The sequence below is a fragment of the Argopecten irradians genome, chromosome 1 (assembly GCF_041381155.1).
Source record: "Argopecten irradians isolate NY chromosome 1, Ai_NY, whole genome shotgun sequence".
Classification (NCBI taxonomy): domain Eukaryota; kingdom Metazoa; phylum Mollusca; class Bivalvia; order Pectinida; family Pectinidae; genus Argopecten; species Argopecten irradians.
In genome coordinates, this window is record NC_091134.1 from 1,125,389 (window position 1) to 1,150,154 (window position 24,766).

The 24,766-nt window shown below is 34.6% G+C and overlaps 1 protein-coding gene across 1 annotated transcript in view; it reads left to right on the forward strand.

Moving 5' to 3' along the window:
* The first annotated feature begins 275 nt into the window (after positions 1-275).
* The window catches only part of LOC138308560 (segment polarity protein dishevelled homolog DVL-3-like), a 50,487-nt gene continuing 25,996 nt past the window's right edge, over positions 276-24,766 (forward strand). The window contains exons 1-4 of the mRNA XM_069249609.1: positions 276-543; positions 1,825-1,894; positions 10,944-11,062; positions 11,328-11,407. Of these exons, the coding sequence (XP_069105710.1) occupies positions 383-543; positions 1,825-1,894; positions 10,944-11,062; positions 11,328-11,407 (430 nt within the window). The 5' untranslated portion in view covers positions 276-382. The remainder of the gene's footprint in view (positions 544-1,824; positions 1,895-10,943; positions 11,063-11,327; positions 11,408-24,766) is intronic.

Genomic DNA, 24,766 nt, shown 5'->3' on the forward strand with positions numbered 1-24,766 from the left:
TGAATGAAATAGCGATTAGTCATCCAAAATACCAAGCACCTGCCTTTCGCTTTATCAGCAGGGTTTCACTCAAAAATCGTAAATCCAACCAGCAATTTATCTTAGCCATATAATATTTGGCTATCATAGTTTTTATTCTTGATATACACGAATACAACAAAATAATAATCATGCAAAGTTTACAATTTTATCTTTGTAAATGCAAGTAAGCACAGAAAATGATAAGTGGCCTCCTACTGCATTGTCGGAACCGAGACTTTTTTCTCCCGTTAGAGCCTCAGTCTGACATCAGTCTTCGGCACTGAAAATATTTGGACGCCATCTTGCAGAAGATAACTGACCATCATTGTGGGATTTTCCGTGGATATCTCCTTCCTTCGGGATGGAGGAGACTAAAATTATTTACTACATTGATGATGAGGATACTCCATATTTGATAAAATTACCGATACCCGCCGATCGTGTAACTTTGGGGGATTTCAAGAATGCTTTGAACCGTCCAAATTATAAATTCTTTTTCAAGTCTGTGGATGACGACTTCGGGTAAGTGTTAAAACTCGAGACCTCGGAATCGAAAATCAGATTTTGGAAATTAGATACCCTTAAAGGTGAGGATTAATTGTGTAAGGGTATATTTTGACGACATTGATGCCGTCGATGTTGCATTGACACTCTTTGTTCATGCTGTAGAAGTAGACATCGTCGGCAGATCCAAGTGCAAGGTCATTTCAAACATACACTACGAGTGATACAAATGAGTATCACAGAATTTCTCAATGTTTGATCCGGACGACAGCTATTGGTTTCAAACCACTGGTCATTATGAAATAGATTATCTAAACGTAAATATAAACAAACGCTAAGAATGTGTCTGAATGGATGAGGAAGCCACAACTTGCATGTGTTATATTGAAACTTCTGATGTCTTGGCAGTAGCTTTCCTCGTGGAACAGCTTTAGATTTAAACGGATCTTATGTTTCCAGGACCAGGGGTTGACATTCATATAAAATAACATGATTTGAATTGAAAGTGACGATGTGTTTGAAGAGGATTTGATGCATTCGCACAATAATTTGGACAATGTCTTTACTAAGTCTAGAAATCTCTAGTCTGGTTACCAGTCAATGTTACTTCGGTTTTAATGCTGTCGAGTTTGTGTATGTTAGAATAAACTGTTATCCATGTGTACGTTATACTGTTTAAATGTCATTAATATCATGATTAAGAATGGTAGGACATACTGACAATATCTTGAGAATCCTCAATTCAGCACATATATATATAAATCAGATTCGCCAGCCAGAGACAAAGGCTGTAACAGTGTTAAAGTAACCTTTTACGAGAAAATCTGAGTCTTTTAACAAATGTATGTGGACATGACTTGGGATGTGTAATATATTATCAATGCAGTGATATCTATAAAGTCCAACATATAATGCAATGACAACATCAGCTTCAAATAATATTCATAGCCTTTATTGTCTGAGTCGACTTGCTTGAAAATCTAATGCTTTAGTAAAATAAGAAAATTTTACAGAATTTGAAAATATTTTTTAAAAAGAATAAAACATTTAGCTATATATGACATCATGATTACTTATAAATGTTCTTAGTTTCGTATCATAAATAACCGAGAGTTACATTGTAGTCAAATTAATTATAAATCATGTAACTTATATTACTGATATATATAACTTACGAAAAAGTTAACATGTGTAATCTAAACTATGATTTAATTATTATGGTATCCTAATTTCATGTTGAGTCAGCTGGGTTCAGATACCAAATTTCCAAATTAGCACTGACTTTGTTTTATTTTGCAGTGTTGTTAAAGAAGAAATAATTGATGATGAGACACGATTACCATGTTTTAATGGACGAGTAGTGTCATGGGTAAGTATTTATTTCTTTAATATGTTACTTGCTTTAATTCTCAGTATTTATTTGCACTGCCATATAGAACTGAGTGAAATAATCTATTGTTTAATGTTCAGTTTGGTTATTTCGGTTTCAACAAGTTTACATCTACCAAAATATAGACTTCTGAGAGTAACTGATGATAATTCTCTATACGCAAAATCACACTTGCGCACTGTGTGAAAATTGACAGCCCAAGGTGCATGTACCATTACATCTGTATTGATGAAGTGTTGATCATGAGTTGTCTTCCATGTGATTATACCTATGGATTTATTTTTAGATCACGGCTTAACTATTGAGATCACCTTGTGTCCATCACATGTTTTCAACTTCTCAAAAAGTTCACAACTGGCCCAGAGACTTGATTGTCAGTGTTAGTCAGCTGGTGCTGGGACGAAGGGATACATAATTTTATAAAAATGAATCATTCAAGGTCACATTGGTCAGATAAGACTAAAATGTTAAAAGTGAGAGGACCAGATATTATGATATTGTAAATTATATGTCTACAAAACTTGGGTAAAGGGATATCAATTTTGTCAAAAAGAGTTATTAGTTAATCTAAGGGATATCAATTTTGTCAAAAATAGTTATAAATACTCTTTACTTGCTAAGTCCATAGGTTGTCAATTATTGGTATTAAAAATCTTACATGGCTTCTCATTAAGTAAGATGCTTGGAGATTGATGTTACATGCGGCCTGTTCGAAGTATGCTGGAATGAAAGCCTACCATATTTGTACAAATGAACAGCCTTGACTTAAAATTAGAATTCCTTGACCTCCTTTCTAGGTCACAGAGTTATATTAGTTGGTTTCTTTAGTTAAACATACCATTAACAGACAGGGTCATTTAAGGATGTGCCAGGTTTGTTGATGGAGGAAAGCCAAAGTACATGGAGAAAAATTACCGTCCAATGGTCAGTATCCGGCAACTGCTGCCCCCCCTCCCATGTGATTAGAACTTTCAACCCAGAGGTAAAGGGCTTGTGATAGTATGTTGGGACATCTCAACCACTTGGCATCCCAGAGATTTTTGGGAATGGGGCCTGTGGCTTTGAATTTGGGAAAATGTGCGACAAAACCAAGATTTGGGGAAAATTATGAAATATGAAATAATGCATAACAAATAAGACTTTTTATTTCCACTGTAGTTAATGTACTTTTCTGAAGCCAATTCACAAATATTTAAAGCCTTAGCCAACTAAGTTCATGCAATGTTTTTGGATAGTCTTCAATAACCTTTGATTTGGGGAAATTTAAGGCTTGAATTGGGAAAATTTAGAGGATTTGCCATAGGGAATGGGGCCGAAATTGGGCCCCAAATGAGGCTGAAAATTCACTTGCTCACATCAGAACAGTTGGACAACATATATTCCACCTGCCCAAATTAAAAACCTGAAATTTAACAAGATTTGCAGGCATGTATCTGAAAAGAGCACCCAAGACTCTTTTTAGATCATTTTCAAATTTTTCAGAATAAAATATAATTCATCATTTATCACTGAATTAAGCTGCTCATATTTGATGCAGCTTTATTTGGTATCATAATGTGTGATGCACATATTCATATTTTGAACGTCGATATTGCATTGAATATATCAGTTATGATATATATATTATTGTTATGGAAATTTGTTTGTTGTAAGTTATAAATCATTCTTATCAGTCCACGAACAGTATATGTTTATGTAAATTTAACATTATAATGTTTGATTGAATTGGAATGAAGGCTATAATATGGGAGTGAGTCAGCACTCCCATAGCAGAATTAGTTCTGTCTATATATTATGTATACACATGGTTTGTTAATATGTATTGCTGGGCTGCTACCGGTGTACTATTTCTTTGGTCTTTAAGTATTCTGCCAGATTCTGTTTTTAAATATCCCAATTATTGTTGAAAATAACCAAAAAATCTCTCCATAGTCGACGAACATGTGCATGGTTACCCGAGCACTTAAGTGAAGCTAGGATGAATTATGTAACGTTTGGCATTCTAGAATATATTGCTGAAGATGTTCTGGATTTCTTCACTTCCTGAGATCCATTTCTATTCATGAATATACAGAAAAAAGGAGCCATTTTCTGAAGCAGTATTTACCATGTAGGTTGCACCATACATACGTTAATGTAAAGTAGATATGTTTATGTATTGTTTCAGATTCATAATTGTATTGGCAAGTTAAAAATTGTGTAAATTAATTCAAAGTAATGAGCAAGATAAGAATATTTTTTCAGAAGATAACAATATATAAGATTAATTTAATTATGTTATATTATACCTATCCAACATGAAATCCTTGATTGAGTGAATTAGCCATACCACGGTATGTGGTATTTTTTTCTGAAGGACTTTTTGTCTAGTTAAATTGTGGGTCCTTGAATTGCATGATTACCATTTTTGATTATCCATTTTAAAATACAAATAAATTAAGTTAAAAAAAAAACAAATTTCATTTTACTCTCCAAAGATTTTCTGAAATTCATTCAAATTTCCCTTTAATTGTGTTTCTACATAAAAAGTATAAAACGGCTCCATTCATTGACACCAGTAGTTGTGGTATAATGACAACAGTTGTATGTGGATCAGTGATTAACTCAGGTCGCCAGTCAATTAGACATCCCCATAAATTCACACTGTTATTAATTAGAGTAATGCAGGGGTTCATCTTGATAAGGTGTGGTATTGATGATAAAAAAACATTGCACCATCATTTATGAATCATCACCGTTGCGCTGGTTACCCCTCTGTAGAAATGGCAGCATCCGTTCTATGGTCATATCCTCATTATGGGAGAGTTCATTTTGTTGATGTAAGGTAAGGACAGCTAATAGGAACACCAGGTGGTTTATAGTGAAACGAGACATCATTGGGATGTTAATTGGAAATATCTGTTTTTAATTCCTTTGAAGTGAAAGAGAAATCAATAGTATGGTCATGTCTAGGCCAATCATTGTAGTTCAACCATTTTCATAAATGTTGGATATCTTCTATAATTTATTTTTATAGAGAGATGATATGATATGTATCTTAGCACTGATCACATGTTGACTGTTGTTAGGTCATTACCCTATTGGTGTTTTTGTATGCATGTTTTGTAAAGGGTAATTTTCTGTCAGTGTATGTTATAAGAGAAATCATTATTTTTGGGAGGAGCAAGATAAATTTTGCTAAAAATAATTTGATAGAATAATTCAATCCTGAGGGTTTTAATAAAATGAAGGGGAAAAAAATGTTGCCCCAGATTGAGCACTGGTTTGTTCTATTACATATGGAAGTGATGTCTGTTCAAGCAAAAGCTGTAATTTCTAAACCATACACCTGAAAAAATACCCTGCAGTGCATATGTCTGGCACAAATCTAACTGGGAGGATGCCGTTATGGGGGCAGCCCAATAGATGGTAGAGGAAGCTTGCTTTTTGATCCCAACACTGAGCTGGGCTGCTGGTCGGAAACTGTGTATTGAAATGATACAAACATGTAGGATGTAAATGGTTTATGGTAAAATCTAAAAGACGGGGACTAGATTTACTAATCAAACACGATGTAGCCCAGCATGCTTTCTTTTTAGCATCCTCAGGTCACCCTAATCGCTGCCTCTGTATAAGTTGTTGCTCTCTTTATAGTGAACTCTTCTATAGACCTTTACTCAGCGTTGATGGGCTTTATTCTTTTGGTAAATCATAACATATCACTTACATGTTCCATTAGTTTGTAGTTTGTGTATGTGTGCCTATTTTGTTCCATTTTGACATATCTGGTACTTCAGTATACGTAGTAATGTGAAGAACTTCCAAAAAAAAAAAAAAAAAAGAAATTTTCAACTTATGACATGATAATTTGTGGGCCTTCAGACTTATATCCGAATTATCTACTTGCACAAACAAATTCCAGAATTGATTTTTTTTTTAGGTCTGACTGAGATATCTGGTATCCTCTCCCTCTTTTCTGCTATTCTTTAAATTTTAAAATTTTCAAATAAAAATTGATGTATATTAGACTGTTTGCTGAATCATCAGGTACAAAGAAAGTTATCTTCAGTTGCTTTTTGACCCTGATAATATATTATTATAAAATTCTCACTTATAGACGATATCTGAAGTAAACTTTTTATGATTGAGATCAATTTCTAGACATTCATTGTTGTCTCCGCCCTTTGAAGTAATACTTTTATTTACCCCAGTTCACCTAAATTGAGATATAAAAATAGATAGGACTCACAAACAGTTGTATGTAGTACCTACTGAATGTCTGTTTACATTCACGATCCCTGTGATCTCCTGCTGGCAATTAAAACTGCCGCGATGAGGAGGATCATTCTGATAGATCACTGGAGCAGGTAGTCAGAGCTACTACACAAACATTTTATTCTGAGGGTTTTATTTGGAGCAGGATATGAATATAGAATTCTGTGGATCTTTATAAGAGAAGTACACCTCAGTGGGCATAAAGGAGCCAGTAATTTGTGTCAGTGAATCAAATAGTTAAACAGACTTTATTTCCTTCTGTACGTTTGATGTAAATCGGTCATAATTACAGAGAAAAAGAAAGAAATGTTGATACTCTTGGATATGTTTTCTTCACTTGACCTATACCATGTCAGCTGAAATATATATAGGTATAGATAGACATGCTAACTTCTGTCACCCATCTATAATCTAAACATCACATCTAAAGTTTGCAGATCATGTAAATTGAAGGTGATCATGTATACATCTGACAGTCCATATCTGTGTTATTGTACATATGTAAAATATCGATTCATACATCAAATGTCTTGTAAATCACAAATGGAGCAAGGAAGTGCTTTTCTTAGACTGGCATACTGACAAAAGATTTACCAAAATATACGCCAAAGTGTTGCACATGCCCTTAAGTTACACACGGGGTCGTGATGCTGATATACCAATAAAGAAAGCTTCGTTACTCCCAGTGAAACTGGTAGAGTAGAATACAACCGATTGAAGTCATTACCACCAGAACTGCATGTCTTTCATCAGAGCCTCTGTGAAATCCTTCCAACCTTGTGTACAGACCTGAAACAATTACAGTAAATTTTCTACAGTTTTGATGTCAACAGATTAAACAAGACAACAAGTATATCTGGATATAGAATGAAGTTAGACCTCATTACAACTATATATAGTTGTCAAACGGTCTTATGTCACAGTGACCTACATTTTGCCCTTTGAACAGCATCAATGTGAATTTAGTCCAATTTTGCTTCTTAGAAAAAAATTAAAGGGAAAGGTTTTAGACATTTTATTATTTGATATAGTTTGTCATCAGGATATCAAACTGAGATGTTTTGAATGAGGCTAACAAATGATACCAGGAATAGCAGTTGAAGGAAAATAGTTGGACTGTAGTGAGGATTTACTATGAGCGATGTTGTAGGATATCTACCCCAGCACACTACATTATAATTACTGTGAGCGATGTTGTAGGATATCTACCACAGTCGACTACATTATAAGGAGGGTTATTGGGTACTTTATAGTGCCTGTATTAGAACTAATGACCAGAACAGGTACCAGGCTAAACATACAAATATCACTTTACTGAGGAAGTCGGGCCTTCCTTAACCTGCAATTCTAGCTTTGTTTGGAATTCTTTTGTAAAAGGATAATATGTTTATTGTTCTGACATGATGTTGTAAAAAGAGAAAGGTGTTTTGTCTGTATTATTGCTATTTCAGCTGTGAATTCGTGTCAGTTAGGTAAGCCCACCCAGAGATGTTTTCCTGGTTTCCGGTGAATAGTAACAGATATTATTGTTCTTACTGATTCTTCCTTCTCTATCTGGAGAGTTTATGAATGAACATATCAGTACAATAAATTACCTCAGGTGATGTGATGACTGAATATTAGATAAAGAATGTTACTATCTCATTTATTTGTTTGTAACAAAATTTCATATCATGGTCAGTTGAGAAAACACCATTCCTGGAACCTCCTTAAATTACACTCAATACACTGGCAGTTGATACTGATGGGTCTAGATATGGCCAAAGTTTGATCAAAACTTTCAACTGGAAGAGTGAAATACTTGCCATTCTCATGAAAATTTAATATTTTCAATTATAATTTTAGTTATTCAATTGAAACTAGGGGCAGATAATGTTTTATTTGAAGGCAAGAAATTCTAGCTAGCCTGGTTGTTGGGCTGTAACACAAAATTTAAACTTTTTGATCGCCTGTACTCACATTTTCAAGACGGCCTGTGGGAGGAAATCTCAACAAGAAGTAGTAAACCAGTATTTATATAATGACACAGAAATGGTTTCATGTATATGATACAGTAGATATCTACAGGGATGGAAATCTTCAGCCGATTGGCTGATTTCAGCCATTTTGACTTTCAGAAAATAGCTATCTGGTACATATAATTCCATATAATTTTCACAAAAAGGTAAATTTCAGCTTTTTTTAAGATTTTCCATTTTCATCTCTGTATATACTCGGTAGATTTTAGACGCCATCGCTGAATGACAGTAGATATACTCAGTAGATTTCCGACATTGATCACTGATCAATGACAGTAGATATACGCAGTAGATTTCCGACGTTGATCACCAAATGACATGCTTTATTAAGTAATAACCTGTCTGGAATCAGCGTGTCCATCTGTCCTTGGCTTTGACAGCTAAGAAAATAGGTGTATATTTACATAGCTTACAAACAAACAGAGCAAGACAAAGGTATATTTAAGTTGTACTTAGTAATCAGATTCAGTAGAAAGCATAACAATGGATTAGAGCTGGAGTCTAGCTGTCAATACTTTATGTAGACAACATCTGCCAGGTCTAGAGATATCAGATAGATCATGTTTTTATTCAGAATAAGTGTCCTTAAACGGTTTTGAATAGAACGTGTCTGAGTACTAGTCAATATCTGGAATGGCACATACTACCTATATAGCTAGAGTTGTGTTATGGCCAGATCAGCTTCATGTTTGTTTACACTAAAGATCATTCATTTATGTAACAATTTCATTCCAATAGTCAAATCTATATAATACACGTCTGACTTAGATTGTCAATAAACCTCTACATGGCCAGAACTTCATGCTTGCCTCATATAAATAAGATGCAATTAAAATTAATCATTTTAAGTAGAAAACTGTTTGTTTTTTATTGAGTCATTTTCAATAATTATTTGAAGTCATTTTCCTTTTGTATAGTCAGTTTCTTTAATTGGTTGGTATGATAATGTGATGTTAAAAACTAAAAAGATAGGTTTAGTATTAGTAATATGAAATGCTTTCCAACTGAATGATCTGAATAATCTCTATCATATTCTCATATGCTATATATATGGTTACCAATATTGCAGTACAAGTGAGTTTTCATGAAATTATTAAAGTATCAGGTTTACTGAATTAGTTGGTGTCTTTGAGATGAAGACTTTCTATATATTAGTATTTATAAGTGTTTTCCCTGTGAATTTGGTAAAAGTATCAGGTTTACTGAATTAGTTGGTGTCTTTGAGATGAAGACTTTCTATATTAGTATTTATAAGTGTTTTTCCCCTGAACTTGGTAAAAGTATCAGGTTTACTGAATTAGTTGGTGTCGTTGAGATGAAGACTTTCTATATATTACAGTAGTATATATAAGTGTTTTCCCCCTGAACTTGGTAAAAGTATCAGATTTACTGAATTAGTTGGTGACTTTGAGATGAAGACTTTCTATAGTATATAGTAGTATCAATGAGTGTTTTCCCCCTGAACTTGCCGATTGATTCAACTGTAGTGATTAATGGGAGGGCTGCTTTTATTTAACAGGCTGTCAGGGCAAACAAAGCTAATAATAACTCTCCCTTAATGTTACATTTACCTTATCACACCCATCACCGATAATGGCACGGTCCAGATAACAGGACAGGTACAACCCATTATGGATCAATAGGTATAATCACCTGGGTAGAAGATCAAAGCCTTCCTCAATACACAAGGACTTTGTAGTAGGAAAATATTAGCCAGAACTGGGTCTGTGTTGGACTGGGGTTTGTGGACATACAGTTTAGCTTTGTGGTGTGTGGAGTAGAGTGTTATTTAATACTCCTTATCATCCACAGATTCTAGGCTGTTTAAAAATCATTCCACAGCGGAGATGAAACAAAATCATCAACCATATAATTGAAAGTCAAACTATACAGAAGGGTCTGAAAGCGTCCCTACCTAAATAAAAAAAATGCATAAACAGCCCTGTGTTAAAAACAACGATGTACAGTAAAACATGGTTATAACAAACCTCTAGGGGCCAACAAAATCACTCCTTTATAATTAAGTATAATTATTGTTATATACTTATTACAGACATCTTATTAAAAAATTATTACATTAATGTTACAATCAAGAATTTGTTGTAAGTGTGGTCGTTATGAATGTGTTTTATTGTGTAGCTTATAATTATAATTAATGGACATTACAGGGGGTTTTAATCAATGCAATTACGAAAGCAAAGACCTTTTATGTATATCTTAATTTAAAGATGATCCACCGCTGACAAATGGTATTATTGCACTATAAAAATCAGGAGCAGACCATTTAGTATTTTTCTTCTGTTACAAAAATTACTTACTTTATGCGTATACCATTACCACCATTGAAATGTTTGAGATTCTAATTTTACTTCAAGTTAAAAATATTAAAAATAATTAATTGCATCCTGAAAAAATTTCGTGGCACTATATCCTATATTGAATGAAGTATTGATTGCGCATGCACCACAGGCAAAATAAATCATTTTATATTATTTTTGTGTTAATTAGCATATAAATATACACGATTAAACACAAATTATTGTTCAAATGATGAATATCATTTATGCTCTGTCTGCGGTTGAACATCTTTAATTGTTAGAATTTTTTTCATAAAAATATGTTATATTATTAGTAATAAAAGTGCAACATCATTACATTACCATGGTATCATTTTGTCAGATATCCTAAGATTTTGTAAAGTACAAGGGAAATGGATGATTTATCTTGTTGTTAACAATGTATTTTGTATATTTCAGTTGGTGCCAGCCGAGAGCAGTACCTCGGACACTCAGTCACAATGTACAGATTCTGGGGATGTTCAGATGCCGACCGAACGGTTAGGTGGCATCGGTGACAGTAGGCCCTCGTCTTTCCAGTGAGTCTATTTACAATCTTATATCCATCATAGTATTGATATTCATCATAGCTTTGGGGACAGATTTGCAAGTATCAGAATTTTGTGATCAATTAAATCAAGAAATCATGAAATTACCCCTAACATGTTTAAAAAAAAAATACTCAAAGTGAAAATGTGTAATTTACTAATCTTTGAATTATAACTAACTGAGGGGATTGAATGAGAAGTAATTCACAAAATAATGTATGTTGCCAAGATTTAACCTTTTGAGTTTATTTTGTAGTGCAAACACATCTGTAGTAAGTCGAGATCAGAGTTGTGACACATGTACGGAGACGGATTCAGTGCTGAGCTCCCGACGAGGTAGGTGGCGCTGCTCTAGATGTGTTGTGCCAGTAGATGGCACCACTGTAGACGTGCTGTGCCAGTAGATGGCACCACTGTAGATATGTTGTGCCAGTAGATGGCCCCACTGTAGATATGTTGTGCCAGTAGATGGCACCACTGTAGATGTGCTGTGCCAGTAGATGGCACCACTGTAGACGTGCTGTGACTGTATGCAGCAATATTTGTGTGTGCTTGTGCTTTGACCTGCTTGTTGTATGCTATTCTTATATGGTAACTGGTTTTAACGTCAGCTTTTGCCTTTGATTTCACTTGAGAAAGTGTCTTCATTAATGTATGATGATAACAATAAATGTCAGGTCAGTAACAATAACTGGATATAATTATATAAAAAAAAAACATTTTACCGGATAGTTAAGAACGCAAAAACCAATAAGCTAACATAAATATTAAAGTCTAAATGTGTTAGACACATTTGTTTATACTTTGGAATAGCTAATTATATAACTTCACGTAAAGATTTCTAAGGAGAACAACATTTCAGACTTTTGTTCTCCATTGAATATATGTAATATGTAGTTATCAATTTATAATATTAACTTTTTCTGTCTATTAAGTAAGTAATTAAGTTGGAAGGCTTGACATCTGTTATTTAAATTATTTGCTTCTTCTGAACCACTTAATATTGTAGTCATTTCTTGAAACAATTAAAAGCATTTTTGATGCAGACAGATTTATGGAACATTTTGACAGCTGTCTCTATACTTAAAAAAGATTAAACTTATAGTGTTGTCAGTTAAAGCCCTAACACAGTAATTAAATATTCCATAGTGTCTAGGCGGCATGGAAGAGCTGTACACACAACACAAGTATCCTCCTGGTCCCCCAAAGGCTTGAATGTCAGCAGATTAGACTAAAATATGCTCCGAGTCCTTGAGATGCTTATCACCTGAGCATAGTTGTCAGTTTGGTGTTTTCAAGTAGCACTTCAGAGATAAATGTTGGTACTAAAGAATAACTGTATACCACATGTATAGGGCCCAGGGATGTCCCGAGTTCAGCATTAAGAGAAAAGTTTGTTAAAAGATTTATTTCATCTCAAGAAGTGCTTTCAGTTTTTGACACATTCAAGACAAGACAAAAACAAAAAATTATAGATGATGAATTGATTTCTCTTGTGTGGCATCCTTCCACCCATGACCAGGGTTTGGTGGTTAAGGGATCTGACGTCTTATCCTCAGCTTGTCCCCAGGGATGTATAGGGATCTGACGTCTTACCCTCAGCCTTCTTACCCTCAGCTTGTCCCCAGGGACAAATAGGGATCTGACATCCTACCCTCAGCTTGTCCCCAGGGACGTATAGGGATCTGACATCCTACCCTCAGCTTGTCCCCAGGGACGTATAGGGATCTGACATCCTACCCTCAGCTTGTCCCCAGGGACCTAAAGGGATCGGACATCCTACCCTCAGCTTGTCCCTAGGGACATATAGGGATCTGACATCCTACCCTCAGCTTGTCCCCAGGGACGTATAGGGATCTGACATCCTACCCTCAGCTTGTCCCCAGGGACGTATAGGGATCGGACATCCTACCCTCAGCTTGTCCCCAGGGACGTATAGGGATCTGACATCCTACCCTCAGCTTGTCCCCAGGGACGTATAGGGACAGGACATCTTACCCTCAGCTTGTCCCCAGGGACGTATAGGGACAGGACATCTTACCCTCAGCTTGTCCCCAGGGACGTATAGGGACCGAACATCCTACCTTCAGCTTGTCCCCTGGGACGAAGTGGTTAAGATTTTTGTGACTCTGCCGCAAGATCTTTCCTCAAGTGTTACATTAGTACATTGTTGATGTTCTAAATGTACTCTTGATATCCTTCAAAATTTCATGTAACATTTAGTGACCATAACTCTCCTTACTTAAAATTGAACCTAGTAAATATTAATATCTGTACCCAGGTATAAATGACTACTAAAGAACATTCTTCTTATTAATTTATGTAAACGTATGTTATAATTACAATGTATGTAGATGTTGTCACACACCTAATGAGGTCTACTGTACTCTAACTGTACTATTAGGGGTGTCAGCCCTATCTGTCTCTGATGATGATAGGCCTGGGTACAATACCTCACTCTATAACATCCATTATCTAGGCCAGTGTCTCGTAGGTTAACTTATCATTTTAAAGCCATTATCATATGATAGGGTCTTAACGTAACGAATTTTGACATTCTTTTTACTATAATAATTTTAGTTCAATAGAACTACTGTATGTAACTGACCTTATTTTTGACAGCTGGACCAAATCGATGTCACTGTAGCTGTATTTGGTACTACATGTACACAAAGCCTAGAGTTAAAGTGTGATTATTCTAATATCTTGCCTTGTTTGTTTATGGATACCAGACTAAGAATTTGAATTGAGCTGATCGCAATGATTCTAAGTGTTATCCTGTCAGATATCTAATAAATGTAGAATCCACATGTGATCACATCCTGAGTCATTATCTCGAGGAAAGGAAGTCTGAAAGAAAAAGAAGGAAAAAAACCAAGATGCACATTAGTGAGGAATGTACAAAAATCGTTCCCACTCAATAGTGCACAAACATTAAAGTATAGTGGTATTGTTGACGGAGGTAGAAACTAGCTCCTCAGCAGGGACCAGGCGTTGTTATGTAATAGTTGTACACACTTAGCACTGAATTCACCCTGTTTACAAAGCTATTCTACAACACTTAACACAGTCAGCCCTACATGTGTCCTTCTGTCTAAAACACATTGATTCAGGCTGGCTTTATAAATAACAACAATGAGCCTTAATGGCTACTGAATGGGTTGGGAGACGCAGTTTAGAATTATTACTTAAAAGATTATTTCAGGAAGTGTGATGAAAAAATAAATACAATATGAAAAGGGAAGTTTTCCTGTTGAACAATTTGTAAAGGTGCATTAAGATTTACTTGAAAAAATTGTTTTGAACCAGTTGTTGTAATTTGAGAATATTTTTACCGTATTCGACCCAATAAGCGCCCATGTCCCTATAAGCGCCCCTCCCCATTTTTGAGGCCTTGATTTCAATTGCCCAGTCATACATAAAGACTAGAAACTGTATAGATTTGCAATAATTTCGTCTTATTAGCACTTCTTCAATTTTTTAAACGTCCTGGGCGCTTATTGGGTTGAATACGGTATATTAGAGGCATATTTAACTTGGAACATTAGAGGCATATTTAACTTGGAACATTGATGAAAAATGATAACAACTAGAATATGTAGGTCACAGTATATATAATATAAACCAATGGAATGAATCTATTGATAATATGCACACAATTTAAAATTAACCATCTAATATTTCATGTGTCATAAATTATTGACGAAATTGTTTACGATTTCAGAGAATCACAACAAAATGATTTGGAAATATATTGATTATACTGTATATGAACTCAAAATTATATTAATGATTTACATATTTGTCCATTATATAGTTGTCTATATATATATATATTGCCAAGATGCATAGGGATCAGAGTATTGTCTATCAGAAAACAACATCACATTTGTGTGGAAATCTACCAATTATATACAAACTCCTGACTAGATTGATAATTCACATGATATTCCATGTTTTGTATCTGATATATGTATAATTCAGACAGCTAAATCAGGCTGAGATGGATGGTATGCAGGAGATAATAACAGGACCAGAGTATTGATCCCCAAGACCAGTAGACGGTGGAACTCTCACCTTCCACCTGTGTCCGCGATTGTCTGTCAATAACGTACAAGACCTCTGTGTATAATTGTCTGTCCTCCAGCAGAGGAGAGTTCCTGTATCATCATCCGTAATACAACGAGTCTAGCTATACTACCGTAATATCTCACAATATTAAAATATGACACCATAGTCTGGCTATACTACTGAATATCTCACAATATTAAAAAATGGCTCCCTAGTCTGGTATACTACCGTAATATCTCACAATATTAAAAAATGACTCCCTAGTCTGGCTATACTACCGTAATATCTCACAATATTAAAAAATGACTCCCTAGTCTGGCTATACTACCGTAATATCTCACAATATTAAAAGATGACTCCCTAGTCTGGCTATACTACCGTAATATCTCACAATATTAAAAAATGGCTCCCTAGTCTGGCTATGCTACCGTAATATCTCACAACATTAAAAAATGGCTCCCTAGTCTGGTATACTACCGTAATATCTCACAATATTAAAAAATGACTCCCTAGTCTGGCTATACTACCGTAATATCTCACAATATTAAAAAATGACTCCCTAGTCTGGCTATACTACCGTAATATCTCACAATATTAAAAAAATGACTCCCTAGTCTGACTATACTACCGTAATATCTCACAATATTAAAAAATGGCTCCCTAGTCTGACTATACTACCATAATATATCTCACAACATTAAAAAATGGCTCCCTAGTCTGGTATGCTACCGAATATCTCACAACATTAAAAAATGGCTCCCTAGTCTGGTATACTACTGTAATATCTCACAACATTAAAAAAATGACTCCCTAGTCTGGCTATACTACCGTAATATCTCACAATATTAAAAAATGACTCCCTAGTCTGGCTATACTACCGTAATATCTCACAATATTAAAAAATGACTCCCTAGTCTGGCTATACTACCGTAATATCTCACAATATTAAAAGATGACTCCCTAGTCTGGCTATGCTACCGTAATATCTCACAACATTAAAAGATGACTCCCTAGTCTGGCTATACTACCGTAATATCTCACAATATTAAAAAATGACTCCCTAGTCTGGCTATACTACCGTAATATCTCACAATATTAAAAAATGGCTCCCTAGTCTGGCTATACTACCGTAATATCTCACAATATTAAAAAATGACTCCCTAGTCTGGCTATACTACCGTAATATCTCACAATATTAAAAAATGACTCCCTAGTCTGGCTATACTACCGTAATATCTCACAATATTAAAAAATGGCTCATTAGATATTCTCATCATCCGTAATACACCTAGTCTGACTATACTACTGTAATAATATTTCACGACATCAAAAAATCTTAAATATTCTCCAAATTGTATATAAAGTTTCTGATTCTTTCTGATTTTTTTTTTTTTTTTTTCCGGAATTAAATTGTAATTCTTATAAAATCACATTTCCTTTCCTCTTGAAAGTGATGTTATACTGGTAAATATATTTCTTTGCAATTAGGAGAAATTAAAAGAAAAACTTTCTTGATAGAGATGAACATTTTGTAGTTAAACTGTATTGATGTTTCCTGTCTGCACTTCAGTTTACCTGTGCCTGTATTGTTGTGATGGTGATGCAGACCAGTCAGGTACTCTGTGACCTATTTTCTTGTTGTTTGGTTTTTCAACTGTGGTAATGCACAAATAAATGGGTAGTTTGTCATAGTTCATTGACTGTGAAATTTAAAAGGTGAATTTACATCATAATTATCTTGTCAACTTCAAACAGGTCAGAATGTTAGCTGGCAAGTCATTAAATGTATCAGGTTATTTATTTTCAAAAAATAATTGGCCTCCTTTTTGTGAATGAGATATAAACATTAGCTTGTATTTTAAAATAAGGTAAATATTTAAATGATTATAATTTGTTGTCATGTATTAAATGCTAATAAATATATTAATATACAAAACTTAACAGATGTTTTATGAAGGTATTTTAATGGATATATGATATTTAAATGCTAGATAAACAAGGGTATTTAAAGTATTATTTCCTTTACAAATGTTTAATGAAGTGGAAAAAGAACAGTCTTCAATCACTTAACAAAAGCTCTCACAGCACAGAACTATTAGCATTTGCTGGGTGATTTGTTAGGGTAGATTAATGTTGTATGAAGTACCATACACACCTATTGTATACAAAGCAGTGTGTATTTGGGCCTACTTTTCAATTATCATAAGTTGTGAAATTTTGTTGTTGATGTCCTGTAGACTTTTGGTTCTGTGTTCTCTCTTTAGAAAGCGACCAATCAGTTCTTGTTATGAATCTGTGTGACTTGGCACTGTATGGTAGAAAGCTATAGGCCTAATACATTAATGTATATAGGTGTTAAACTGTTGTATTTACATCCTTATAGTTAGGAGACCACAGTATATATAAACAGTTCACTGATTAAACCTTATTACCGTGACCGAAATCTATATCATTGAGCACAATAAAATCTATTACTGGTGGAAGAAATCGACACCTTGGCTTTCTGTTTGTATTAATGGGTGAAAGTATTTGATATTTCCTTGTCAAACAGTATGCTTTGTGTTTGGTAGTCTATAGCTTGCATTCTATTAAACTTTCATTACCATATGGACCCGAGTCATTTTCTCATTACACAGCCTTGCGAGACACTTTCCATTTACCCGTAATGATTGCTATATAAATTTACATGTGGTGAACGCTTGAAACAGAAGAATTCAATGTCCTTTGCCAAACACTTTGTTCAGTGTTGGCCGACAAAAATTTTGTAACAAATCAGATTATTATTTGTAAGTGGGCCAGTGGCACCTGTAGCTTAAGGTTGTAATTTTAGCTGCGATGGGATTAGAGTAGTGACCAGAGATTTAGTGTGTGGACCGAGGGGCAGGTGACATTTCTGTGGTGGTCAGTCATGTGGTCAAGGATGTAGGAATATAACTGGACATGGCTTGGTTTATCCTCGCCCGTGTCAGAAACACCAACAACCGCAGACCTCATACAGGTAAAAGATGCCCTAAAGTTGATGCTGACTTGTAGATATAACTTTACGCATTCTGTAGGAAGACTGTAGTTATTGTGATAAGGAAAATTTTGTTATAATGATTTTCTTAATGTGAAATAGATGTGGAAAAAATATATAGTTAACATAATTGGCCTTTTTGGACTCTAAATTAGAAATTTAGTCCTTTATTTTTCCATTCTGTATCTTATAACTAGGGAGGTCCGTAGATAATTGATGTGTTCCGTATCTGATGGAATGTTCACACACATAGCTTCAGCTCTATTTAAAGATTCAAAATCGCCAAATTATGTGAAATTTTACTTCAAACATCAAAACCCAAATTTTACAAATTGTTTCGCTTGATGTTATCTTGTGTGCCTTGTGAAATAGAATTCAAATGATTCTACATTGCATAAGTTATGGTACTTGTACATCATATCTATTTTCATTTGCAAAATTCAGAATATATTTCCACATTTTGTAAATTTGACTTGTCGGAAGTGTGATTTGTACCAGGTTGAATACTAAAACACTCTGTGGTAAAACAATATCTTGGTGGAAAAAAACAACTGAAGTATAGCTAGGAAAACATATGTTTAAAAATCCAACTATATCAGTAACAGGCTTATCGGAGTAGTGTTCCCGGAGGGAAGGAAGTTTCCAGTCCATTAGTAACGGTTACGTAATATCTAATGTACAAAACAGACTCTGTTTATGAAGTTTTTGCCATAAACTCACACCTAGACTGAGTCTTCGTATTATGTATCTATCTAACTGTTGGATGGTGAATATATTGGCAAGAGCTTTTAGGTTGTCCTGATTTCTAAAAATCTGAAAGTTAAAAATGATTAAGATATTAGAGCATTGTGATATGATATATACTTGCTTGATATCTAAAGAAGATTTTAAGTAAGAAAGATAGATGTAAATAATCGTGATTTTCCCTGCACCATATAGATCTGTGTGATGATTACATGTTTGTGTTACTTCACACCTACAGGGTTTGTACTGATCCATATATTGATCCATGCTAGATATGAAACTACCTAACTAATGTTGAAGAGTTTGTACTTAAAGTTCTGTTGTACCAATATATGTACAAATGCAGAACTTGTGTGTAGAAAATCAATTGTGAATATCCAATGATTGTATGTAAGTTGTGTACAAGTTTCAGCTGTCACTTCACTCAGTCTGCATTGGCCAGCATTGATAGGTAAGACAGCTCAAGGGTGTTTGAATTCATGCACACACCTCAGCTTGTGAATTACAGCGTCCACAACATAATGGGTTTTAGAGTGGTGGTGGGCCTGAAGGCTGTTACAGTAGAAGTTGTTTCTGATATCTTCTGTCAGCCTAAAAGTACAACATACTGAGAGTTTCCTGTTCACATGCTTCAAAAATTAAGTTACAATATGCTGAAAATAGATGTCTATATTTGCTTGCAGCAGCTAAGAAAAGCGAGTAAAACTCATTTGAACATAGGTACCCAATTTAAATAGTAAAGTGTTATCCAATCTATTTTACCAGTCACAAGTAATAACTGATTCTAAAGCTTCAGGCATATTGTTAAAAGGAAACATATTTTACCATATTTGCATGCACTATTATATAATTACAAGGAAAGAAAAAAGAGGACAGGTACAAGGGAAAGGAGAGGTTGTGGGAGAGCACTATTGTGATAAACCGTGATCATGTGTTTGGCCTATTCTCTAACAATATTGATATTGTCCACTTTATCTGGTGTTTGGCCTATTCTCTAACAATATTGTCCACTTTATCATGTGTTTGGCCTATTCTTTAACAATATTGTCCACTTTATCATGTGTTTGGCCTATTCTCTAAAAATATTGCCCGGCCTATTCTCTATCTATATTGTCTGGCCTATTCTCTAACAATATTGTCCGCCTATTCTTTAACAATATTGTCCATTTTATCAGGCCTCTAACAAATTGTCCAGTTTATCAGGCCTCTAACAATATTGTCCAGTTTATCCTGAGAGTTTTGTTTTGGTAGACCCAGACATAGTTATATCCCAGGGCTATATTCTGTTACCAAGTTTGCGTACATGTTTGTCTCCTTTCTCTGCCATTGCTGGCTTTAACAGAATCCATATGCTACAGAGAATCGAGATAATCAGGTTTGCTGCAGTAAAAGTTTGACTTGTTTCATAATATCTGCTCCCAGGATTACACCTATAGTTATAACAAAGTATAATTTCCTACTACCTATTACCCCCATTTTGTGTAATGGAATTGCTGATATGAAAGAGTGGATGAGTCAAGTGTAGAAGATAAGGGGTGTGAGATATGTCTGAGATACCTACCACCAACTGCTAGTGAATATTGGCTGGAAATGAAGATAGGTAGGAAAGATATTCATATGCTTTAGTGCTCCAGGGATTCTTCTTGTTTCAATATGCTGGTCAGGCCGGGGAACATTTTATGGCACTTTCAATACATGTATCATAAGGATGGAAAATTGGCAGAGAACACTTTCTGTGTTTAGTATGTACGTGATGCCAAAGTGGCGAGGGCCGAGTTCACGGCAGTCTTCATTGGTATAGCAACATAAACAGCAGCATAATCTTTAAAAAATAACACTTACCCTTAAGCTTATCCAGGAAAACATAACTTCAGCAATTTCACCACATTTTATTGTCAAAAACTATTCTGCTGAAGTTTAAGTATATCTAAAAATATTCTAAATTTCTGATGTTGAAAGAGGTCACAGGGGTGTAATATCTACAGAATGTTAATGTAATGAGAGAGAATTGGCAGATAAATCTCCACTTTCCTTCAGCAACTGTTCATAACAGCATGTCGTAATTTCTTGTTTGTTAGCTTAATCTTTCAAAGTTTTTTCAGAAAGCCAATATGTGTCGATAGCATCATCAGAACTTCCTGTGTTAGGTTAGCACATTAAAACAGGTCTGTTAAGCATATAGATAATCTTATGTTTTGTGCTCTTAGCCTCTTACAGTCTTCTGCTTACAACAAAACCGTGTTTGCCTGCTCAATTATTACTAACTTCTTCAGGTTTCAATTTACACAAAATAGTAAGTATTCTTTTCCCTGTAAAATCTATTCGTCTGATATGGTTTATACAGAACCTAAAATTTTGGATGAATTACCCCTATATGCTAGTTGCTTTAATAAAACAAATTTTGCTGGAGTGATGACTGGCCTCTATGTAAACTCCATTGAGACACATTGCATCCCCCATCCCCCCTATATACCACTATAAGTTTTCTCAACATTTGTATCAATTGGTAAATTGGTAAACTCAACAATCTTAACATGTTAACCCGTAAAGGAGTATTTGTTACTATATGAACCAATTTAATCTCATGTCCCCGAAATTTCTCGATATGACGCCAGGTGACTTTTTCACAATTTTGTGATTAATGGTCATTTAAGTTCTACTGTATTTGTGAATGAAAATATTGACCTGTGATTATTTCACAAATTATTACTCATAAAAATGAGATGGTATAGTGGTTTACAGCATCTGTGACTAACAAGCTTGACTTAGTTAGAGGTAGTTATCTATGTAAATTGTTACTTAGAAATGGAAGCTTTCTCTGTCAGCTTCCAGGCTTTTAAGAAATAAAATCTTTATTCTGTTATTCTGTTCAAAGAGAGAAGCTTGCTTAACAGAGAACATTTCTATGGTTTCTCAGTCCACAAATTAGCTAGCTGACCCTTCTACATAATATACAAAGTAGCTGTCATCTTAGGTATAAAGGCCATTTATCGTGGAAATTACTGATTGGTTTGGGTATTGATTGTGTTCTCGGTAATGCTTTTGAGTAGCCATTAAGTTGATCCTGTTAAAGGTCAAGCTTGCAGCAGAATATTTGTCGGTAAATGCTGCTGCTTGTGATCAGTATTGGCGACTGTCTACTACAAGTCTGTCAATGTTACATTCTCCAGATGTAAGAACACATCCATTAACCAAGTTCAAGGTAATTTGTCTTAGAAGACTTGATAAAGACATACGAGATATTCAACATTACTGTATGAAAATGTCAAAACACAAACTGCTTCCATATCAGTAAATGTATTGATAATGGCCAGACTACAGTGGATCTTGTCTATAAACATTGGTTATCAGTAATAGCCTCTGGATCTATAGCTAATAGAAATCTGAGGCTGAAAGCATGAGTCTGGTATGTGGTTTGATCAGACTTACAGCCATTCTAGTCCTGGATCTAACAGGTGTGTTACATACAGGTACAGTCTTTTTGGTCCATAGACAAAAGACAGCTGGGTCTCTCTGGCCAATTACATCACAAACTCAGGGTCCAACAGGCAAATTACAGTCCAACTCCTGGGTCCAATATGCCATGCTAAAAGGCAAAACTAAGCAAAATTAGCTTATACTTCAGTAAAAGCTTTAGGAAATACTCATGATGTTCGTTATGAAAATGATGGTGAAATTAAGCAGTAATTATAGAAGTTATACAGTCCCTGGTGGCTACCTAGTCATTCTGGTGGATTGGAAGTCAGCCACAAATTGCACTTGCTGCTGTCTAAGGGTTTAACAATGTCTGTATGATGAGTTAGCTAATGTTTTCTTGGTCCAACTAAACAGCTGTTACAGAGCTGATATACCAATCCTGTTTATAGTTAGACCCATCCCTCCCACCACCGAGTCCCCCCCCACCCCCACCCCCATCACCAGTAGAGCCCCCTCCTACTTCTCTGTATATTGGTCCATCATTTTAATTGAGAGTCTGACTCCAATCATTTAGTATAGAGATGAAGCTTTCCCACACCATCCCTGAATAGGTGTTGATGCTAGTGCCATGATATTTGAAATATGAATCATTTTAGTTATGTGGACAATGTTGACTCCCACTAGTCATTGTAGAATAGGTCCATCAACTTCTGCCTTCACTCCAAATAGATACCATAATTAAAATAACAGAAAAACCCACTTCCACTAATAGATATCGGACAAATTAAGTTAGATCTTCAAAATCTTTTAACTTTGTGTGAGTCTGCTGACCAGGTCATGTGTTTAGGTCAATCTGTCGAGGGTGTACATTAAACAACTGAAACTACTGAAGTCTTTAATAGGTCATTCTGTGTGCTGAACGTTTTTCTGTGTAATCAGTGAAAGGTCCCAGTTGGATCATAGGATATAATACATACATGGACAACAATGCCAATTATATTATACCACGGCGGCCTGGTGTGTGATCTCCATAAATAGTATTATTTCATAATTTGATTAGGATTAAATCTGATTCAAAGTTGATAATACAACAATAGATATGAATTCTCTTACAAATTAATCTTGTTGTAAGTTTATTGATCTGATATTGTTTCCATTGGTTTAGTTGTCAACAATGGTTAATCTTATAAGTATTACTAGTTTACACATACAGGCGATTATAGGTAAATTAAAAGTATAATCTTACATTGCATTCTAATTTAATTGTAATATTGCAGAAGACTGACAGGAAAAATAGATATTGATTAAATCTAGTAGTCAATACAGGAAATCTGTGTTGGTATTGTTTATTAATTAAACTTGTAAATAAAGTAACAAGCCTAAAAATGTGTGAAGTGATAGAGCTGCTCTTATCTGAAATAAAGACAACAATTTACACCACACTTAATTGAATAAATGCTCTCGTAGCAAGTTTGCCTATCTATAGTACATATAGATAAATATGTTAAACTTTAGCAGCGCTATTGGAATAGCTACTAATGCTGTATGGCTACACATACATAATCTCAATGAGCTAATAATCTTGAGGAATATGTATGAATCCAACGTTTATTTTTTTCCTGCAGTATCTTGCCTATAATGGGTATCAATTTTATAAGAGACAGATTGTTTACCTTATATTTGTACTGACCTTGTGTCAGTCAGCTGGTGATAAGTTTGCATGTGCTATTTTACGCTCTCATTGCAGGTCTTGCATTTTATTGAAGGATGATGATTTTCTTTTGGATTGAAAAATGCTTGCAGAATTCTAATATCTTAATACCTAACTATCAACCACATATATCAGTATTACAGCATCATGTTTAGGAACAAATCCATAACTTTTTCCAGATATTGATATTCATACCAATTTCTTTTTGTAAGTCCTTGGACTTCAAAATTATATCCATATTTTATGACGACTTCATGATCTGCTCTGAACAGAAAATTTTGTTCATGATTTAGACCTTTCATAGCAAAGTAACAAGTTATGATGATAGTTATAGGTAGATAGTGTACTGATATGAATGACTGTGGAACTTGTCATATTTCAATATCAATCATTTACCACCTAAAAACATGATACTTAAATATTTTAGAATGTACTTTTCTGCTTAAGGCATCAGTGTCTTTATCTTGGTAGTAGTCTGCAGACCTGTAGGATCATATATATAAGAATGTTCTACATAACTTTTCACAATAACTGTCTTTATTGAGATTTAGATTACCCATCAATGGTCATTATTATTCCAGCCATACCATGCTGTCTTATTAGTGCTATCAACTGCTTTGCTTGCCCTCAGTACTAAACCATATTTATTTACTTTTGCTTGCTATTTCTGATTTTGTTTCTTTTTGCTTCTTTTATTTAAAATCTAGATGTAGTGAAAGTTGTTTAATTTTAGGTT